At 33.6% G+C, this 17,521-nt stretch overlaps 1 protein-coding gene across 1 annotated transcript in view; it reads left to right on the top strand.

Moving 5' to 3' along the window:
* Positions 1-17,521, top strand: part of POT1 (protection of telomeres 1) — an 85,707-nt gene that overhangs the window by 14,864 nt on the left and 53,322 nt on the right. Inside the window, exons 6-7 of the mRNA XM_051962044.1 lie at positions 1,073-1,120; positions 2,895-3,009. Coding sequence (XP_051818004.1) covers positions 1,073-1,120; positions 2,895-3,009 — 163 coding nt within the window. The remainder of the gene's footprint in view (positions 1-1,072; positions 1,121-2,894; positions 3,010-17,521) is intronic.

Genomic DNA, 17,521 nt, shown 5'->3' on the forward strand with positions numbered 1-17,521 from the left:
CTTCTGACTACTGCCTCCCTTAATTTGTGTTGCCTTTTTTCATTCTCCCTTAACTCAAAGTGAGGTTCAACTATTACCCTTTTTTCCTCCAATTTCCCCTCCACTATAAAGCCTTTTTTATGTGAGGAAAATTTCCCCATTGTACTTTTCTCTTTCTCCTCCCAAAGACATCCCTCTTCCTCACTAAATTTTTTTTTTGAGATCATCTCAGCATAATCAACTCACACCCATGTCCTTTGTATATGTAGACTCCTTACTGCCCTAGTGAAGTTCTTAGGAGTAATACGTATCTTCCTTTCATATAAGAATGTAAATAATTTACCTTTATCAAATGGAGAAGTCCAGAAATTCCAGTTGGGCGAAAGTTAGGGAACCAACCAGTTGGGGAAAAGGAGATAGTTTTGCTAAAAACCTTAAATCCTTTCTCTCATCTTCTTATCTACTTCCATAAGACTAATTTCAATATCAACTGATAAACAGGAACACTAGTAAAATTCAAAATTAGACTTTAAATCTTTTTACTTTAAAGTTTTAATGCTTCTTGATTCAGTTTGGAAAAAGCTTTATATATAAAGTAGTTGTTTTTATGTTGTCAGCAATTAGAATGTGAGATCCTTGGTATGAAGGACCTTGTCCACACCTTTCTTTATATCTCTAGAACTAAGCACAGTGACTGGCACATAATGGGTGTTTAATAAATGTCAATTGAAGATGATGATTCTGATGAAGATGAATTGGTGCCTGAGGAGTTAGCAGTATATGATATATACCATCCCTGTTATCCTGTTTTATCCTAAAATTGTACTGAGGATGCTTTCAATAAGCCTACAAAGGATGAAGTAACACTCTGATAGATTCAGAAGCAGGAATTCAATCCACCTGAGCAGTACTTTGTAGAACATTAAAAATAAAAGAATAATAGTAAGATTTGAAAAACTGCTTTACATAAAAATTGTATATTTTTATACTTTGGTTTAGGCTAATATTGTATAAATCGACTCACTAGAATGATAGTCTTGATGCTACTTTGTTAAAATATATCTATAGATAAATCTCTTTATTCATTTTTCAGATTTATGTTAAATATGACACAGTTATTTCTGAGGAACCTATATGTTTGGTAAGTTTGGATTTGATTTTGACAGTAATTTTTATGAATATTTTCTTCAAATGTAATAAATAATTTGATTTTTAAATTATTTCACTAAAATTAAAAACAAATTCTTCCATTAATCTTTATGAATGAAAAAATTAACAGTTTTGGTTCATTAAGACTGTTCAATATCGTTCTGCATTTATGACATTTTATATAAGCCATCTCTGCAAAGCAAAAATTGTAAAAATCAAATTATTCATATAAAATAACCTTTGTATCAAATTTCACACTATCAATTATATCATGAGGGCCTTTTTTTTAAATGGAAAATTAGAAAATACTTTTCATACATGCTCCATATATTTATATTTTTTCTGTATATTTTTATCAGTTTTGATCATTATATATTTGCTCACTTAAGTTAGTGAAAACATTTATATGTTTTATTCTAAAGAATATTGAGTTTAGAAGCCAAAAGTCTAGTTTCAAGTCTTATCTCATACTGCTGTCTGCTCCAAACACAGCACTTGATTCTTTAGTATATCAGGTACTTCATCTGTAAAGTGATGGAGTTAGACTAAATTATCTGTTAAGGCCCTCCAAGGTCTAAATTCTGTGATGTTCTAATTTTTCCTCATTTTTGTTTGTTTTATAATTTAATAAAAAGATAAAGGTGATCATTTCATTGGAAGGGTCACTTAGTCTTCTTCACATTGAGAGTAGAAAATCAGACTTTCCCATTAGCATGCTTTGTGACTTTGGGTGGGCTTTAATTTCCCAACCCATCAAACAAATAAGTTGAATTAATCTCTGAAGTTCCTTTCAGTTCTCTCTATTTCTATTAATTAACTTTCACTTAACTAAAGGAAAGTCCTGATAAGTAGAATAGTTTTCACCAGAGAAAAGAGTAGTCAATGAAAGTATTTTAAAATGAAAAAAAAAAATTCTGCATTGTCTTTGATTTTATTGGCTTTTCAAAGTTTGTGTGTGTGTGTGTGTATAAAGTTGCACTTTCTTGCCCATTTATGTGGCAATCTACTATCCAACAGCTTCAGCTTTAGGGGAAAGCCAGAAATTTGAGTAATTTAGAAGTAAATGAAGAAGTTTTTGTCCCAGTACATTTTGGAAAGGCGTGGAACTATCTTTTTCCCCCTCAGGCATAGAGTCTATTTGATTTAACTATAGTTAAATATATAGTTACATATTGGCTTGTTACTGAAAACACTGAAATTCATTCCTTCCATAGATTCATTCAGGGTGGAAGTTATAAGGTAGAAAAGTGTAGTGGGGAGGAAGAAAAGGACATAATTCATGGTACTGATAAAGAAGTTTCCATACAGTTCAAGACCCTCATATGAAATATGAAAAAAAAAAAATCCCTATCCTCAGGGAGCTTCTGTACTACTCTAAACACAAGCATACATTTAATAAAAATATATGCATACTAATAGGAAGTAATTTCTAATAGGTTAGAGTGCTAATAACTAGGAACTCTTATTGATAACAAATTCTTTGAGACAAAGGTAAGGAGGGCAAACTTTGCACCTGGGCAAAGTTTGGAGGCGTGAGATGGAATAAAGTGAAATAGAGATTGTTGAATGCATATTGGCAGTATTTCATTTAAAAAAAAATGGTTAAAAGAAGATTTTGAAAGTCAGGCAAGTAAAATAGTTAAACTTAATTTAACTTAAAATGTTCTTATGTCTAATTTTCCAATTAGGACATATTAACAAAAAAAACCCCTACTTTATTGCTAAATGTGTATATGAAAACATGTTCTATATTTCTATTTATGTAGAGTGTGACACCCAAGTATACATATACACCTCTGAATCAACTTAAGCATGGGTCTATAGTCAATGTATATGGTGCAGTGAAGTTCTTCAAACCGCCTTATCAAAGCAGAGGAACCGGTTAGTATTTAAAAAGTATATTTGTGTTTTAAGTTTTTTATGTGGTTGATATCCTTTATTGTTTTTTAATTATATGATTGTTTCATAATTTTAAATACTGGACCAAAAATCATATTTGTGAATTGTGATCCAGTGTTCTAATGACAATTTTTTGGATTAAATGACCTTATTTACCAGAATATGTTGAAAGCAGATATACAGAATTTAGAGGATATAAAAAAGGATAAATGAGAAGAAATTAATGAATTAGAAAGCAAGGATTACTCATCTTCATGGAATTACAGACATGTACATAATACTATCCTGTGCATTGTCGATTGAACAGGTATTAACTCTGCTCCTTAAAGCAATTCATTATAGCAGAGTTTGTCAAAATGGACAGATAGACAAAAGGACAAACAAAATTGAAAAAGCTATAGAAAGTTAACGAAAGTCATACAACAAAAGCCCAAAACATTTATATTATATAGGTGTTCAGTTTTATTTTGTGGAATAATCTAGCCATTCACTTCATTAGTTATTAGAAGAATTTTATTTCCATGTTTTCAAGCTCACATAATATGCAGAGTTCTTCACCCTATAGCCTCTATTTCTTTAAAGAGTTGAGGGTGGGCAGAGAAGAAAAACGTAGAGATTTTCTTTTGTCTTTTCTTTGGAACCAAGGTTTTTTAATTTTACATTATTGCATTTCAGTTTTGTCTTTGATGTTCTTTTCATTTACTTTATTGTGGTCATCCTACCTTTCTTTTTTCTGGCCCTGCTTACTTCACTTTATATCAGTTTATATAGAAGTCTTCTCATGCTTTCTGTGTGGTCTTTTTTGAAAGTAAAATGAATGATTATGAAAATGGCCTCTGAAGGTCCCTTCCAGCTCTAGATCTATTATCATTTGATTAAGGATTGTTATTATAAACGTCTGCCTCAAAACTTGATGATTGACTGATGAATATATGACCTTGGGATCAAGAAATCTTTGCTGACCAAGTGGCCAGTATAACTTAATACTTGTTTGCATTTCATGTGATTTTAGGGAAAAAATTATTGATCTTTTATTTTTCTGTCACCTTTATTTCTATATGTACTCATTTTATACCCAGAGATCTAATTGCCATAATAAGAATAAAAGACAAAAAGAGGTTCAGCAAAACTAACCAACATCAATTGAAACTGATAGCTTATGCAATATTCTGTATTCATAATGACCTCATCTCTGCAAAGAAGGAGGAGAAAGAGGCACATTTTCTCTTTTTTGGACCATCTTGATCATCCTAATTAATAAAGCATTCAGATTTTGTTTCTCATTTACATCTATTTACATTCTCAGGTAGTCATTGTGCATTTTTTTTTAAATTTCCTCTTCACTTTAAAACAGTTTATATAAATTTTCCATTATTACATGTAAATCTTAAGCAGTAATTAGTAAAAATGACAATAGGAAATATTTGAGATTTTGTTTTTAAAATTTCAAAAGTAGTATCAGTTTTAAAGTTCCATAAAAATTTACTCACATGCTTCCCAAACATTTGCAAGTAAATTGTTAGATATAGGTTTGAATTATTGAAGTATATAATCACACTTTTTCTAGACGGTTACACAAAAAAAGATTTAGAATAAATATAAGCCACAAAGAATTAAAATGTGTATGCCAGATATGTTCAGATATACAAAATCAGCTGGAGACATTAAGAGCTAGTAATAGACCATCTGCTATTATAGAGATTAGGACATATGTTTAACTATGTTTTTTTTTTCCTCCTCCGATCCATATTTAAATGAATATCATCAATTCCATTTGAACATATTCATTGATAACACTAAAAATATATCTTGAAACTCTAGAGATAGTTTCTAAACTATCAATTTTTGGGTTTTGTTGGTCATTTTTTCTTTGTGTTGAAGGAAGTCATGCTTTACCAGGAGTGAATACTACAGGAAAGTAAAACAAATAGCACTGATTTTTGTTTTTAGGAAAGTACCAACTTCATTAGAGCTACCATAGAGAAGTACCAGAATAAACGTACAGGAACAAACTGCAGCTGTGCCTATTTTATGTTATGCAAAGAAACATTATTTCCAATGTATCCAGCTACATTTTAAATCATATCCAGATGTACAGATGAGGAAAAAGTTCTTTAAAAACTCTCAATACAGATTGAGGAAGAAAAAGGTATTTCTAAGATTTTTTTTCATTATTTCATACAAAATATGTATTCAAGATGAGATAGATGGAAGGTTTACATAATTTAGCTTTCTCAGTCAATTAATCTTATGCCTTTCATCACATGCCAATTATTAATGACAAATATGTCATCTGTATTCTTTTTTTGGTGGGTTTTTGTAGTTTCTTAAGTTTTTACTTGTATTTCAGAAAAAAATGACACTGTCAGAAATGTAGCATTTGTCTCTTTCTATGAAGAGACTCTGTAACAATTAAAGGTGACTTAGCCATCATAAACATAACCTCCTTTGGGAATAGGATCATCAGGAAGTTGGAATAAGATTTCATAAGAATCAAAGACATATTTAAATAATGTTAAGAGTATATCAACAACAACAAAGATTTCGTGGTTGCACAATGAATTTATGTGCATCTAATAGGCTTTTATTCATATAAAAACATGCCTTTCAGTACTTCTCTGTTGTTACAGTAGAATGACAGATTTGCCATACAAAGACAAATCTGGTCTAGATATATACTCTTTTCCATGAATAAACACTTTGTCATATTGTCATAACTTATTTTTTTTCGCATTTAGTTTGTCATCTTAACAACTTATGTTACCCTAACGATTTTTGAACTTTGCCATCCTAACTCTATCTCTCCATCCTTATAATTTTCAAGCCTTTTCATATGCCTTACAGTTGAGCTTTATATTTTCTTCAATTAGTTTAGAGTTTCTTGGAAGTAGGGACTCGAGCATTTTTGTCAGTATCATTAGTGTTTAGCATAGTGCTTTGCACATGGTAATTGCTTAGAAAATGCTTTTTCTTTAATTCATTTGCAATTGATACATGGAATACATTGGAATCATAGAGCCACTTGGCATGTCTAGAGCTTATCTCTTGATTTTTAGTGTTCTTTTACACTATGTATCATATAATCTAAAGAAAGGAGGAAATATTCTTGGGACCACACAATGATGATTTGAATTGTAAATGATTCATTTATTGATTTATTGTAAGTTACTTGGATGCCACTTTAATTTTCACTCTGCAGTGTCATCAAAATGAAAGATGTTACTTTTTAATAATTCTTTTAAAATTCTAATAACATGTTTTATGGTGGGAGATATTGGCTTAATCTTAGCAATGCTTACTTGAGTCAACTGGAAAATCTCATTTTGTCACACTAATGAATACAAAAATTAGGCAAAACTTTGACTTTTAAAAATAAGTTGGAGAATCCTTGGAAGATGGCAGAGGAAGTCAGAAAATTCCAAGTTTTCCAGATTTCCCCCACAACCAAAGCAAAAAAAAAGCTCCTTGGGGCTAACATAAAGTAGTAAAAATAACCGAGAGTTGGAGCAGAGAATTGATCTTCCTTGAATAAATGGAAAAGATCAGTAGAAAGATCTCAAAATGGAAGTTTGGCCCTTGTGAAGCATTAACTGTTCCTCTGTACCCTATACCTCTGCTGAAATAGCAAATGTCAAGCCCTGGGGGGAGGTGAGTTGGGAGGCAGCCTCAGCCTGAAGCAAAGAGAACCTCTGCTGATAAGAAACACACCTGGTGCAGCTGTGCTGCTTAGATGAGGCCTTGGGCAAGAAAGGACTTGCACATTTCGAATATGGTGAGGTGGCTGCTAGCTATGAGCACTTGAAGGAAGGTTCAGTTCTTAGACCTTAGAGGTGGAGGGAGAACAAAGAGACCTGGGGGCAGAGACATCACCCTCCACACTCTTAGATTATTCTAACAGGCTCCTATGTTGCTATGAGAATAGTTAAATAGAATAGAGGAAGGAAGAGGCTTCAGAGGAAGATACTGAAGTAAAAAAAAAAAAATCTCTTCTATCCCAAAGAGTAATTTCAAATGGTCACCTGCTCCCAAAAAATTCTTAGAAGAACTTTAAAAAGACTTTAAAAATCAAAGAAGAGATTGAAGAAAAATTAATAAAAAAAATAACAATCCAAGATAAAGAAGAAACTTACGAAAAGAAGCTCAGTCAACTTTAAAGTGAGATCCAAGACCTTAAGGAAGAAAACAATTCCTTGAAGATTAGAATTGAGCTATCCATGATATTGAATTAGAAAGTTGGATATTCAGTGAACTTGTGGATTTTCAGGACTTTCTATCAATCACATCTAAGCTCAATAGAAAACTTAACATAAAGGGGCCAATATCAAAAATCAATTTCAAGGAATTTAACATGGAAAAATTGTTTTTTTACATAAAAATGTATACCTTATGTTTAAGATTAATATCAGTAATAGGGTAGCTCAAAGGAAAGATGGGGCAGAGTTAAGGTAAAAATAATAATTATGTTATACAAATGAGGTGCAAAGGAAGAAAATCTCTTTATAGCAGGATTGGATTAAATAGACAACATGACATATATACCATGAAGGGTACAGCACCCTCCAAAATCTGTAAAGAAATAAAGAAAAATGGAGGGGAAACAAAGGGAAAAAGACAGGATCCATGAGGGGGTGGGTGGAGATTAAGTAATATCAAAGCAAATTAAAGAGGAGAAAGTGTGTGTATGTGTGTGTGTGTATGTATCTATATATGTATACAGAAATATATCCTTGCTTGATTATAGCCTGCTTGGAGGACGTAGGGCTGATGAAAAGATGGGAATAAATAAAGCAAAAAAAAAAAAAAAAAAAGTGAAAAAAATGTACAACAGAAGACAACCTCCAAGGAAATAAAGAAAAGATAGACTTTCATAAATAATATCTACTAGTTGACTCCATCTTTAAAAAACAAAAACAAGAGAAAAAAAAAAACTTTCACTTTCTCCTATCATTTCTTCAAATTATCATCCTTTATCTCTTCTCTAGACTTTTACTAGCTCTTATTAAGAATCTTCTATACATACTGCCTCTAGTTCTAGTCCTTTAGTTCATTTACTTTTCAGTTCCCTAAAATTTGGCTTCATGTGACTATTGGTAGCATGGTTTTTTTTTTCCTTTAGGAAACTACCATTTATATCCTTGAACTATTTGTAAATTGAGGAATGACTTTTGTTATTATAAATTTGAAATTATATTGATTACAATAGCAATAGATAACATTTTTGTAGTGCTTACTTTGTACCAGCCACTGTGCTAAACTAATCCTTTTAGAAGATTATAATCTCATTTGATTCTCACAATGATCCTGGCATATTCAAAGACAGTTCATGTTGAGAAACTGCAGACTTGCAGTGCTTTCAAAGTATTCTGATCCAAGGCAAAATCTGTTTCCTGTTATTCTTGTTTGAGGTCTGTAAGTTCCTGGCCTGGACTTGAGTTGTGTTAATATTCCTGTTGGTTTACTACTGGTTAGAAGTTCCAGTGCATTTCTGTTAGACTCACCTTCAGCTGGATAGAATGTTCTTTAGGTTCAGCACAATCTATATTATTCTTGAATTCCTGCCTGGATATTCCACTGTAGCCTTCAGACTCAAAAATGAGACCTCATTTAACTTCAATAGTGAGAGCGATGTAGCTACTATTTGCTACTGAACTTGTTACTTGTTTTACATAGTCTGCCCTGAAACTGCCCCTTACCTTGGATGGATATCCCTACTTCTTTAGCCTATCCTGTACCTGACTTGGATTTTGGTAGTGTATGGCATAGCTTCTACTTGATGCCTATTTTTGCATTTTGTACAATGTTGGGTTCTTCTTTATGCTTTTGAATCGCTTCTTGTTCTGCTGCACAGCTTGGTCCTCTTTTGATTCCTCCTCTTTAGTGTTCAGTCTAGCATATGCCTCTAACAAACCCTAATCCCTAGTGTCCACAGACCATTCTCTCTCTCTGATCTCTGCTAGAAATGTTAATCACTGATTTTTTCTTGGATTTACTAATTGGAACTTTGGTGATTTTTCTGGATCTTCAAGGAGGAGGTTCGTTAGAGGGAATCTGTCCTTTTTGATATAGAAGAAATATTAACAAGTTGTTTTCTAAGACCTAGAATAGTATGGCTTTGATTTTTAATATTTAAGTATGTTTTTAGTGGTAAATAAAACCCCAAAGTAGAAAACTTCATGGTATTTATTGTGATATACAGTCTATATATAGCACATTCAAGCATCTGTTTAGCCATATGCTACAAGTAGTTCTTGAATGTTTATGTCTTTTAAATTGATTCCCTTATTAGAAATTACTATTAAACATCAGTAGCTTAAATCTTTGTGGCTTTTATCTCTTATAAAATGTTTTCAAATTGTTTACTAAGTTCTGTATATTTTGTAAATCATGTAAATGAGAGCACTTTAATTTAATGTACTTTGCATACATATTGCTATTACTCAGATAAAAGAAATTAATTCTTGAAAGAGTAATATTCCATAAAGATATTATTACTTTAGCACAGTTATATTTCTTACTGATGAATTTTAGGAATAGATTTAGAGGGAGGAGACTATAGTGTTATTTTTAAAATTTTATTTCTATTGATTTCTTTGTCGTAAGTGATTTTTACATATTTTAAGTTCTATTTATTAATTGAAAAAAAATTGTTAAGCTAAAGATGAAAAAAAGTCCATTTGTCCAGTCATCATAAAAGTTATATTGGGACATAACTTTTTCTTGCAACAGTTTAAAATCAAAACTTTTGGTAATATTTCTAATATTATCCTAAATAAAAATGACAAAATAAGGAAAATTAAATTTTTTCCTGAAAGTGAAGCGATCGTTTATTAATTTTTATACCTTTGAAACTTTCAACAGTTTTACTTTATACTTAAATTACTAAAATTTGAGAAGAGTTTTAGAGTCACTTATTGTTTTTGATGTATCCCTTAAAAGAGTTTAGAAAGATATTCATTTTGTAGGTGGAAAAATTAATGAATAGTATATAAATAAAAATTTATCGGGCAAGTACATATTATTTTATTTCTAATTGTCTTTTTTCTTAGTAAGATTAGTAAAATCAATATGAACTTTTCACTTTTAAAAGAACAGAAAAACAGAACTGTATGACTTTCAACTTTTATGTAGTGTATTTTTAACAAGCATGTTTTCCCTTCCTTTTTTCTCTCTGTTAAAAAAGAAAGGAAATTAATTCCCTTGCAATAAATATGCATGACTCATCAAAATAAATCTCCATCTTCTTCATCTCCAAAAATATGTCTTGTCCTACACTTTTTATCTCTTTATAAAGAGGTAGGAAGTGTGCTTGATTTTCAGTCTGGTATTAGCATTTATCAAAATTCTTAAATCTTTACAAGTTGTTGTCTTTTACATTATTTTAGTGATTGTAAAATTGTTTCCTTTATTCATGTTACTAATCTACTGAAGCATCTCCAAATCCAGCACCTTCCTCATTCCATTACTTTCATATACTACAGTCTGGTTCATCTATCCACCAATAATATTTTTATGAATATGAATCATTAACTCTCTTTTGAGATATTTTTAGCAGTAATATTGTTGAGTATGCACAATTAGCACTTTTTAGATATAGTCAAATATTTCTTTTCTAAATGACTAGTTAACAGTTCTGCATACCAATGCAACACGGTACATTGCTGTTCCTGCCCTGCCATGCTGCAATAATCCATTCAACAGATGCCATTTACCTTTCTTATCATCAAGTAAATATTGGATGGAACATTTATTCTTATCCTTATTAAAGACAAACATTCTTTTTTTTTTTTTTTTTTTAAATAACCACTATATCCTTTGATCATCTCAGAGGTCTTAACGATTATTATATTTGTCCCAATTTTATATATCTCACAGATACTTAATAAAATTTTTTTTCATAAATCAGAATTGCCCATTTTATCTTTCTCCTTTATTTTTCATAGGTGCAAAAGTTGTATTTATTTCTTCTGTTATGTTTGGTTATGAGATGATTTCTTTACTTTTTCAAATGTTTTATAATTGATACAAAGTAGATTGTATGTAAAATGCTTCCAGTGATGACCTACTCTTGCTTTGCTATTATTTAAGGCCCATATGGAAGTTAAAAGATTTGATTCCCACTTTTTTTGCTTATATAATATTTTATTTTTATTTTTTCTCAATTATATGTAAATACAATTCATAAAACTTTTTTTTTTTTTTTACAATGTTGAGTTTCAAATTCTCCCATTGAGATATTAGATATAGGTTATACCTATGCAGTCATACAAAACATATTCATATTAATCATATGAAAGAAAACAGAAAAAAAGAAAACAAAACAAAAATTTAAGGAAGTGTACTTTCATTTGCATTCAGACTCCATTAATTCTTAAGAATTGGATAGCATTTTTCATCATATGTTTTTTTGGTTTGTTTGTTTTCCTGAGGCAATTGGGGTTAAGTAACTTGCCCAGGGTCACACAGCTAGGAAGTGTTAACCTCTGAGGCTGGTGCTCTTGCACCATCTAGCTGTCCTTGATCTATTCTGTTTTAAGATTTTTTTTCTCTTCCATAATTCTTGTGTGCCTCCTTTACTAAACAGTTCATGATTTTCTTGCATCATTCTCATTTGTGTTCCCAATCTCTCCTCTATGTGTCTCATTTGATTTTTAAAATCCTTTTTGAGCTCTTCCAGGAATTCTTTTTCAGTCTGATACCAGTTCACATTTTTCTTTAAGGCTTTAGATATAGCAGTTTTGATGTTGTTGAGTTTGTGGTTTGATCTGCCAAGTCACCATAATAACTTTCTGTGGTCAGGTTATTTTTTGCTCATTTTTTTAGCCTATTTCTTGACTTTTATTTTGTTTAGTCATTTTTCACTTGATTTTTAAGTTAGGTTAAATTTAGGTTCTGCTTCCAGGGTAGAGGGTGTACTGTCCCAAGCTTCAGGGTTTTTTGAACAGTTGTTTTTGGAGCCTGTTATAAGGGTCTGTAAGTTTTCAGTTCTTGCCATCTGTGGGCTGAGAGCTTTACAAGCCATTATGCATGATTTATTTGCCTCCAAGGCCTATTACAGGCTTAGTCTACTGGCACCTGGTACAGGCAATTAGGATCTCACTGCTGGCTTTCATCAGAGATTGGGCCCTTGCCATTTATATGTACCAGTGCTCAGGGCTTCACTGCTACCTTGTGGAAGGCAACCTATGCTGTATTGTGTTCCATTCTCTCCCTGGTGTGACAAGATTTTCCTGTTGATCTTCTAGGTTATTTTGGGTTGGTAAATTATTTAACCCCAATTTGGGAGGAGATTTTTGCCCTTCTAGAATTTTCTTTTTTTAAATTTTACAATTGTTTGATATGATTTGGGGAGACCTTAGACAAGTCCTTCCCTTTTCTCCACCATTTTGGCTCTGCCTTTCATTAATAATTCTTTTGAAAGTAAAATAACAGTAATAAAAATAGGTAAGGCAAGCACGCAACTGTGAAAAAATATTTATCTTAATCTTGGGAAAACATTTATCATGACTGAAAAGTCTATAAGACTGATTTCATTGTTTTCCGAATTCTCCAATTCGCTAGACATGTATTAAACACCTACCATTCATAGGTCACAATTCTGACAGTGTAAAGTTGTAAAATGATCTAGTCTCTGCTTTCAGTGGGAAATAGTATCCAAGTAAAATATAATTTGTCATTTGATTAGTATGTATGAGAAATTCAGAATTGATGGAGAAGAGTTTGAGAGAGGGTGAGATAACTTTCAGGTGTGATGGGATCAAGAAAAGTTTCACTGAGTAGGTATCATACCTTAGATGAATTGAGGAATTTCATATGGCAGTTATATGGAAAGAGTAACTTTCTAGGTTTGAAGATAATCAAATAACATATAGCCAAGAGAAAACATGATGAGAATGCTAACAATCATTAGTTACTTTTTTTGAAACATGAAATTGTGAAGACTGCGTTAGCACTCTGGATACTTTAGAATCAGCTGGAGTCAGGATAACAAAAGTCCTTTATCTTTATTCTTTGTCAAAGGGAGAGGAGAGAGAGTGGACACAGGAATCTCCTCTTTCTTCTATCCCTCTCCCCCTCAACTCACACTCCTCTAATCCCTCTTCCCAATCTGCTTATACACCAACAGATAGAGCCAGCAGAGAATGGTGGGGCAGGCCATTTTCCAAGCAAATGCTAATAGAGTATTGTCCAATTAGTAATTAGCCTTAAGTGCTCAGACCACGGTGCATCAACTCAGGCTTTCCTTACCTATTTTTATTACTGTTATTTTATTTTCAAAAAAGTTATTAATGAAAGGCAGAGCCAAGATGGTGGAGAAAAGGGAAGGACTTGTCTAAGATTTCCCCCAATCAACCCATTACATCTCCTGCTTTCTTTTGTTTTAGAACATAGGTAGTCACGCCATCCTGACTTCTCAGGGAGGTGAGAGCCCCCAAGGGGAGGTGATCACGCCTTTCCTGTCTTCTCAGGAAAGGAGGTGAAAACACCGAAAAAGACCGAAAAAGAGGTAATCAGCCTCCCCTCCCCCCCCCCCCCGGACTTCTCAGGAAGGGAAGTAACAGCACTAAATAGGAGATGATCATGCCCTCCCTGACACTCAGGAAGATAGATGAAAAGCACCAAAGGGAAGTGGGGATTGCTAGTGGGTTTCTGGGCTGAAGAGTCTTATTAGAAAGAGGTATGCATAAACCCATCAGCATGGGAGGTATTACACGAGCACATAGCAATAACGCATAGGCTAGCAGTGAGGACTCTCCCCACAGTCAGTGCAGGCTCGATGTCATGTAACAAACATGAATTGTACATGCAAGTAATGATATAACCAACAGTATAAATTAATGTGGTAGTGTAAAAGATTTCCAGAAGTCCTAGAAGGAGAGTATGTAAACAACAGTCACACATCTATAGTCCATTGCTTCACATGTCAAGGGATGCAATAATCCCCACAAGTTTTTGAAGTCCTATAACAGTCTTTTTATGTGTTAGGGAATCCAATGATTCCAGATTTTGAAGTCCTGCAACAGTCTTATCATTTCTCAGAAAATCCAATGATTCCTGATGGCTTTCAAGTCCTACAACAGTCTTATCATGTCTCAGAGAATCCAATAATTCCTAGCGTTTTCAAATCCTACAACAGTCTTATCATGTCTCAGAGAATCCAATAATTCCTAGCGTTTTCAAATCCTACAACAGTCTTATCATGTCTCAGAGAATCCAATAATTCCTAGTGTTTTCAAATCCTACAACAGTCTTATCATGTCTCAGAGAATCCAATGATTCCTGAGGGTTTGATTCATGTCCATGAATCAAATGCCATAATTGCCATGCTTATTCAATGGTGGGCACAGTCAGCAATGGAACCACCCCATGTTTCTTGGGTCTTTTCCTTCGTTTCAAGGGTCTGCTCTGTCTCTTTCCAATGGACAAGGCAATTATGGCTCGTTGGCATCTGTCTGATTCCTTCTCTACCTGAAGAGATACAAGAAAACCCTCTCCCCCAAGCAGTTAACCTATCTGGTCCCTTCCATTCAGCACTTTCAGGGTCTCTCCATATCACCTGCCGATTATCTAAAGATAGTGGAGCTGCTCGCACTGGACACTGCCCTTCCAGTGGGTTATAAAACCTGTCTGCCAGAGCCAGTGCATCTTTGTCAAAAATCAAGAAGTTAATAGTATAAAGGGCTAGATTTATAAGTTCTCTAGAGTTACCTGTAGTTCCACCTTTGTTTTGTTTTTGGAGGAGCATCTTAATGTTTCTGTTTCTCCTCTCTACTATTGTCTGTCCTTGAGGATTAAAGGGTATGCCAGTGGTGTGTAAAATCTTATACTGTGTACAGAAGTATGCAAAATGTTTGGAGGTGTATGCAGGACCATTGTCTGTTTTTATTACTTGTGGCACACCCATAATTGCAAATGCTTGGATAAAGAATTCAGTGACCACTCGGGCTGTCTCTGTTGCTGCTGGTATTGCAAAAGTGAATCCTGAAAAAGTGTCTACCACAACGTGGATAAAAGACAGACGACCAAAAGATTTATAATGGGTCACATCCATTTGCCAGATTTCATTGGGTCTCAAACCATGAGGGTTCTTCCCTGGAGGCAGTGTAGGAGTATGGAAAGGAAGGCAAGCTGTACTCCTAGCTTCCTTTCTTGTTATTCCAAATTGTAAACATAAAACTCAAGCAGCTGATGATATTTAAAATGAGATTCTTGGGCTACTTGAAATAAAGGAGTATTTGCCAACATTGTTAGAAGGCTATCTGCCTTTGAATTACCATGAAAAATAGGACCTGGAAGTCTATTATGAGAGTGGACATACAAGATATAAATCTTACCTGGATGCTTTCTCACTTGCTCTTGAAGTTCCTTAAAGAGCTGATATATATTAGAGGCTACAAATTTTATCTGAGCTGTGGCAATTCTTTGTACCACAACTACTAAATAGGCTGAATCAGATATTATATTTATATCTCCTGGATAGTAAGAGCTAGAATGATTGCATACAATTCATTCTGCTGAGTGGACTGAAAAGGAGTTCTGACTACTCTCTGTATAATTAAGTCACGAGAGTATACAGCGCAGATATTATGTTTGGATGCATCTATAAAAATAGTCCTTTAAGAGGAACTTTAGAGACCTTTTCTTCAAGAATCCATTGCCAATTATGTAATAATCTGGTTATCTTTAATGGAGACCTGTGTGTAAAATTTGGAGCCATAGCTAATAAAATTTGCCACTCTGGGATGGTTTCACAGCACACATTAATTTGTATATTAGTATAAAAGGTGTATATCTTGTCAGGTCTTATCCCAGATAATTAATCCCAGAGGTAAAAGCCTTACCTCTTGCTTAATGGCCTTTAATAAAATTCTAGCCACAAGCACTGGGTAAAGAGTAAGGCTTTGTTCTGGTTGTGCCGGGAGGTTTACCCACTCTATCACATTGTCTCCTTGATGAAGGACTGCTCTGGGTGCCTCTTGTGTAGCAAAAATTGATATTTCCAAGGGTTTTTGAGTGACTCTTTCAACCACATTGGATAAAGCCAGTTCAACTTCTCTCAAAGCCTTTTGAGCTTTTTTTGTAAGCTGGTGTGGTGAGTTTAAAGCACTGTCTCTCCTTAAAATGTCATATAATGGTTTCAATTGATAGGTAGTTGAGCCTTACACTGGATGCATCCATTGGATATCTCCTATCAATTTCTGAAAGTTATTTAAGGTGTTTAGCTTCTCTGTTCTTAAGGACAGTTTTTGTACTGCAAGCACCTTAGGGTATACTTCATATCCTAAATATTGGAAAGGAGCAGCTTTTGAATTTTTTCTGGAGCTATGTACAATTTGTAGTTCCTTAGTGTATCTATGATCTTTTGTAGACATGCTTCTATTATTTGTTCCTCAGATGCACATCCTAATATATCATCCATGTAATGTAATAACATTTGGAAATGCTTTTCTTACTGGAGTAAGAGCAGCAGCAACATACATTTGACACAGAGTAGGGCCGTTTTTCATTCCCTGTGGCAAAACTGTCCATTCATATCTTTTATAAGGCTCAGCTAAGTTAACGCTGGGCATTAAAAAGGGAAATATTTTCATATCCTCCTTATCTAGCGGGATAGAATAGAAACAATCCTTAATGTCTATAATCCAAAGAGGTCATTCTCTAGGCAACTGAGTAGGGAATGGAAGTCCAGGCTGAAGAGTTCCCATAGTTTCCATCTGTTCATTTACCTTTCTTAAATCAGTCAACATCCTCCATTTTCTAGATTTCTTTCTTGTAACAAATACTGGGTAATTCCAAGGACTTAGAGAAGGTTGTAAATATCCTTGGTCAAGTTGGGCCTGTACTATATCTAATAAGGCCTGAATTGTATTGCTACCTAAGGACTACTGTTCTATCCACACTGGTGTATCAATTTTCCATTGGATAGGAACAGGTAAAAGTGTTGGCAGACCTTCAACAGCAGCCCTGCCTAAAAAACCAAAGTACTCATTTTTAACCCTAATTGTTGTAAAATGTCTCTTTCCCACAGATTGATCAGGATTTTTTCAACTTTAAAAGGAGTAAAAACTCCTGTTTCACCTTCAAAAGTCCATCTCAAAGGGAGAGCACTAACTTCAGCTTCTATTGATCCTCCTACGCCAGACATGTAGAGAGTAGTCTGCCTTAATCTTTGGCCAGTGACTAGGCCAGTTGGCACCTCTAATGACTGTACAGTTTGCACCAGTGTCTACCAATCTTTCTAATGGTAGGCCATTTATATAGATCGTGAGCATAGGTCGGTCAGCTGTTACAGCTGTTGTCCAGTATATTCCTGGATTTTGTTGCTTGGAGTCAGAATCTGGGTGACTATCACCAGGTTGCTTATTAGGATTCTGTATGAGTAAACCTGATGGTACTACTTCTCCTGGGTGATAAGTCACACATTGTACCTGTATTAGTGACTGGGATATTATCTACACATTCCCAAGTTTCCTACATCAGTGTATGGATGGACACT

Source organism: Antechinus flavipes, chromosome 5, assembly GCF_016432865.1.
Source record: "Antechinus flavipes isolate AdamAnt ecotype Samford, QLD, Australia chromosome 5, AdamAnt_v2, whole genome shotgun sequence".
NCBI lineage: Eukaryota > Metazoa > Chordata > Mammalia > Dasyuromorphia > Dasyuridae > Antechinus > Antechinus flavipes.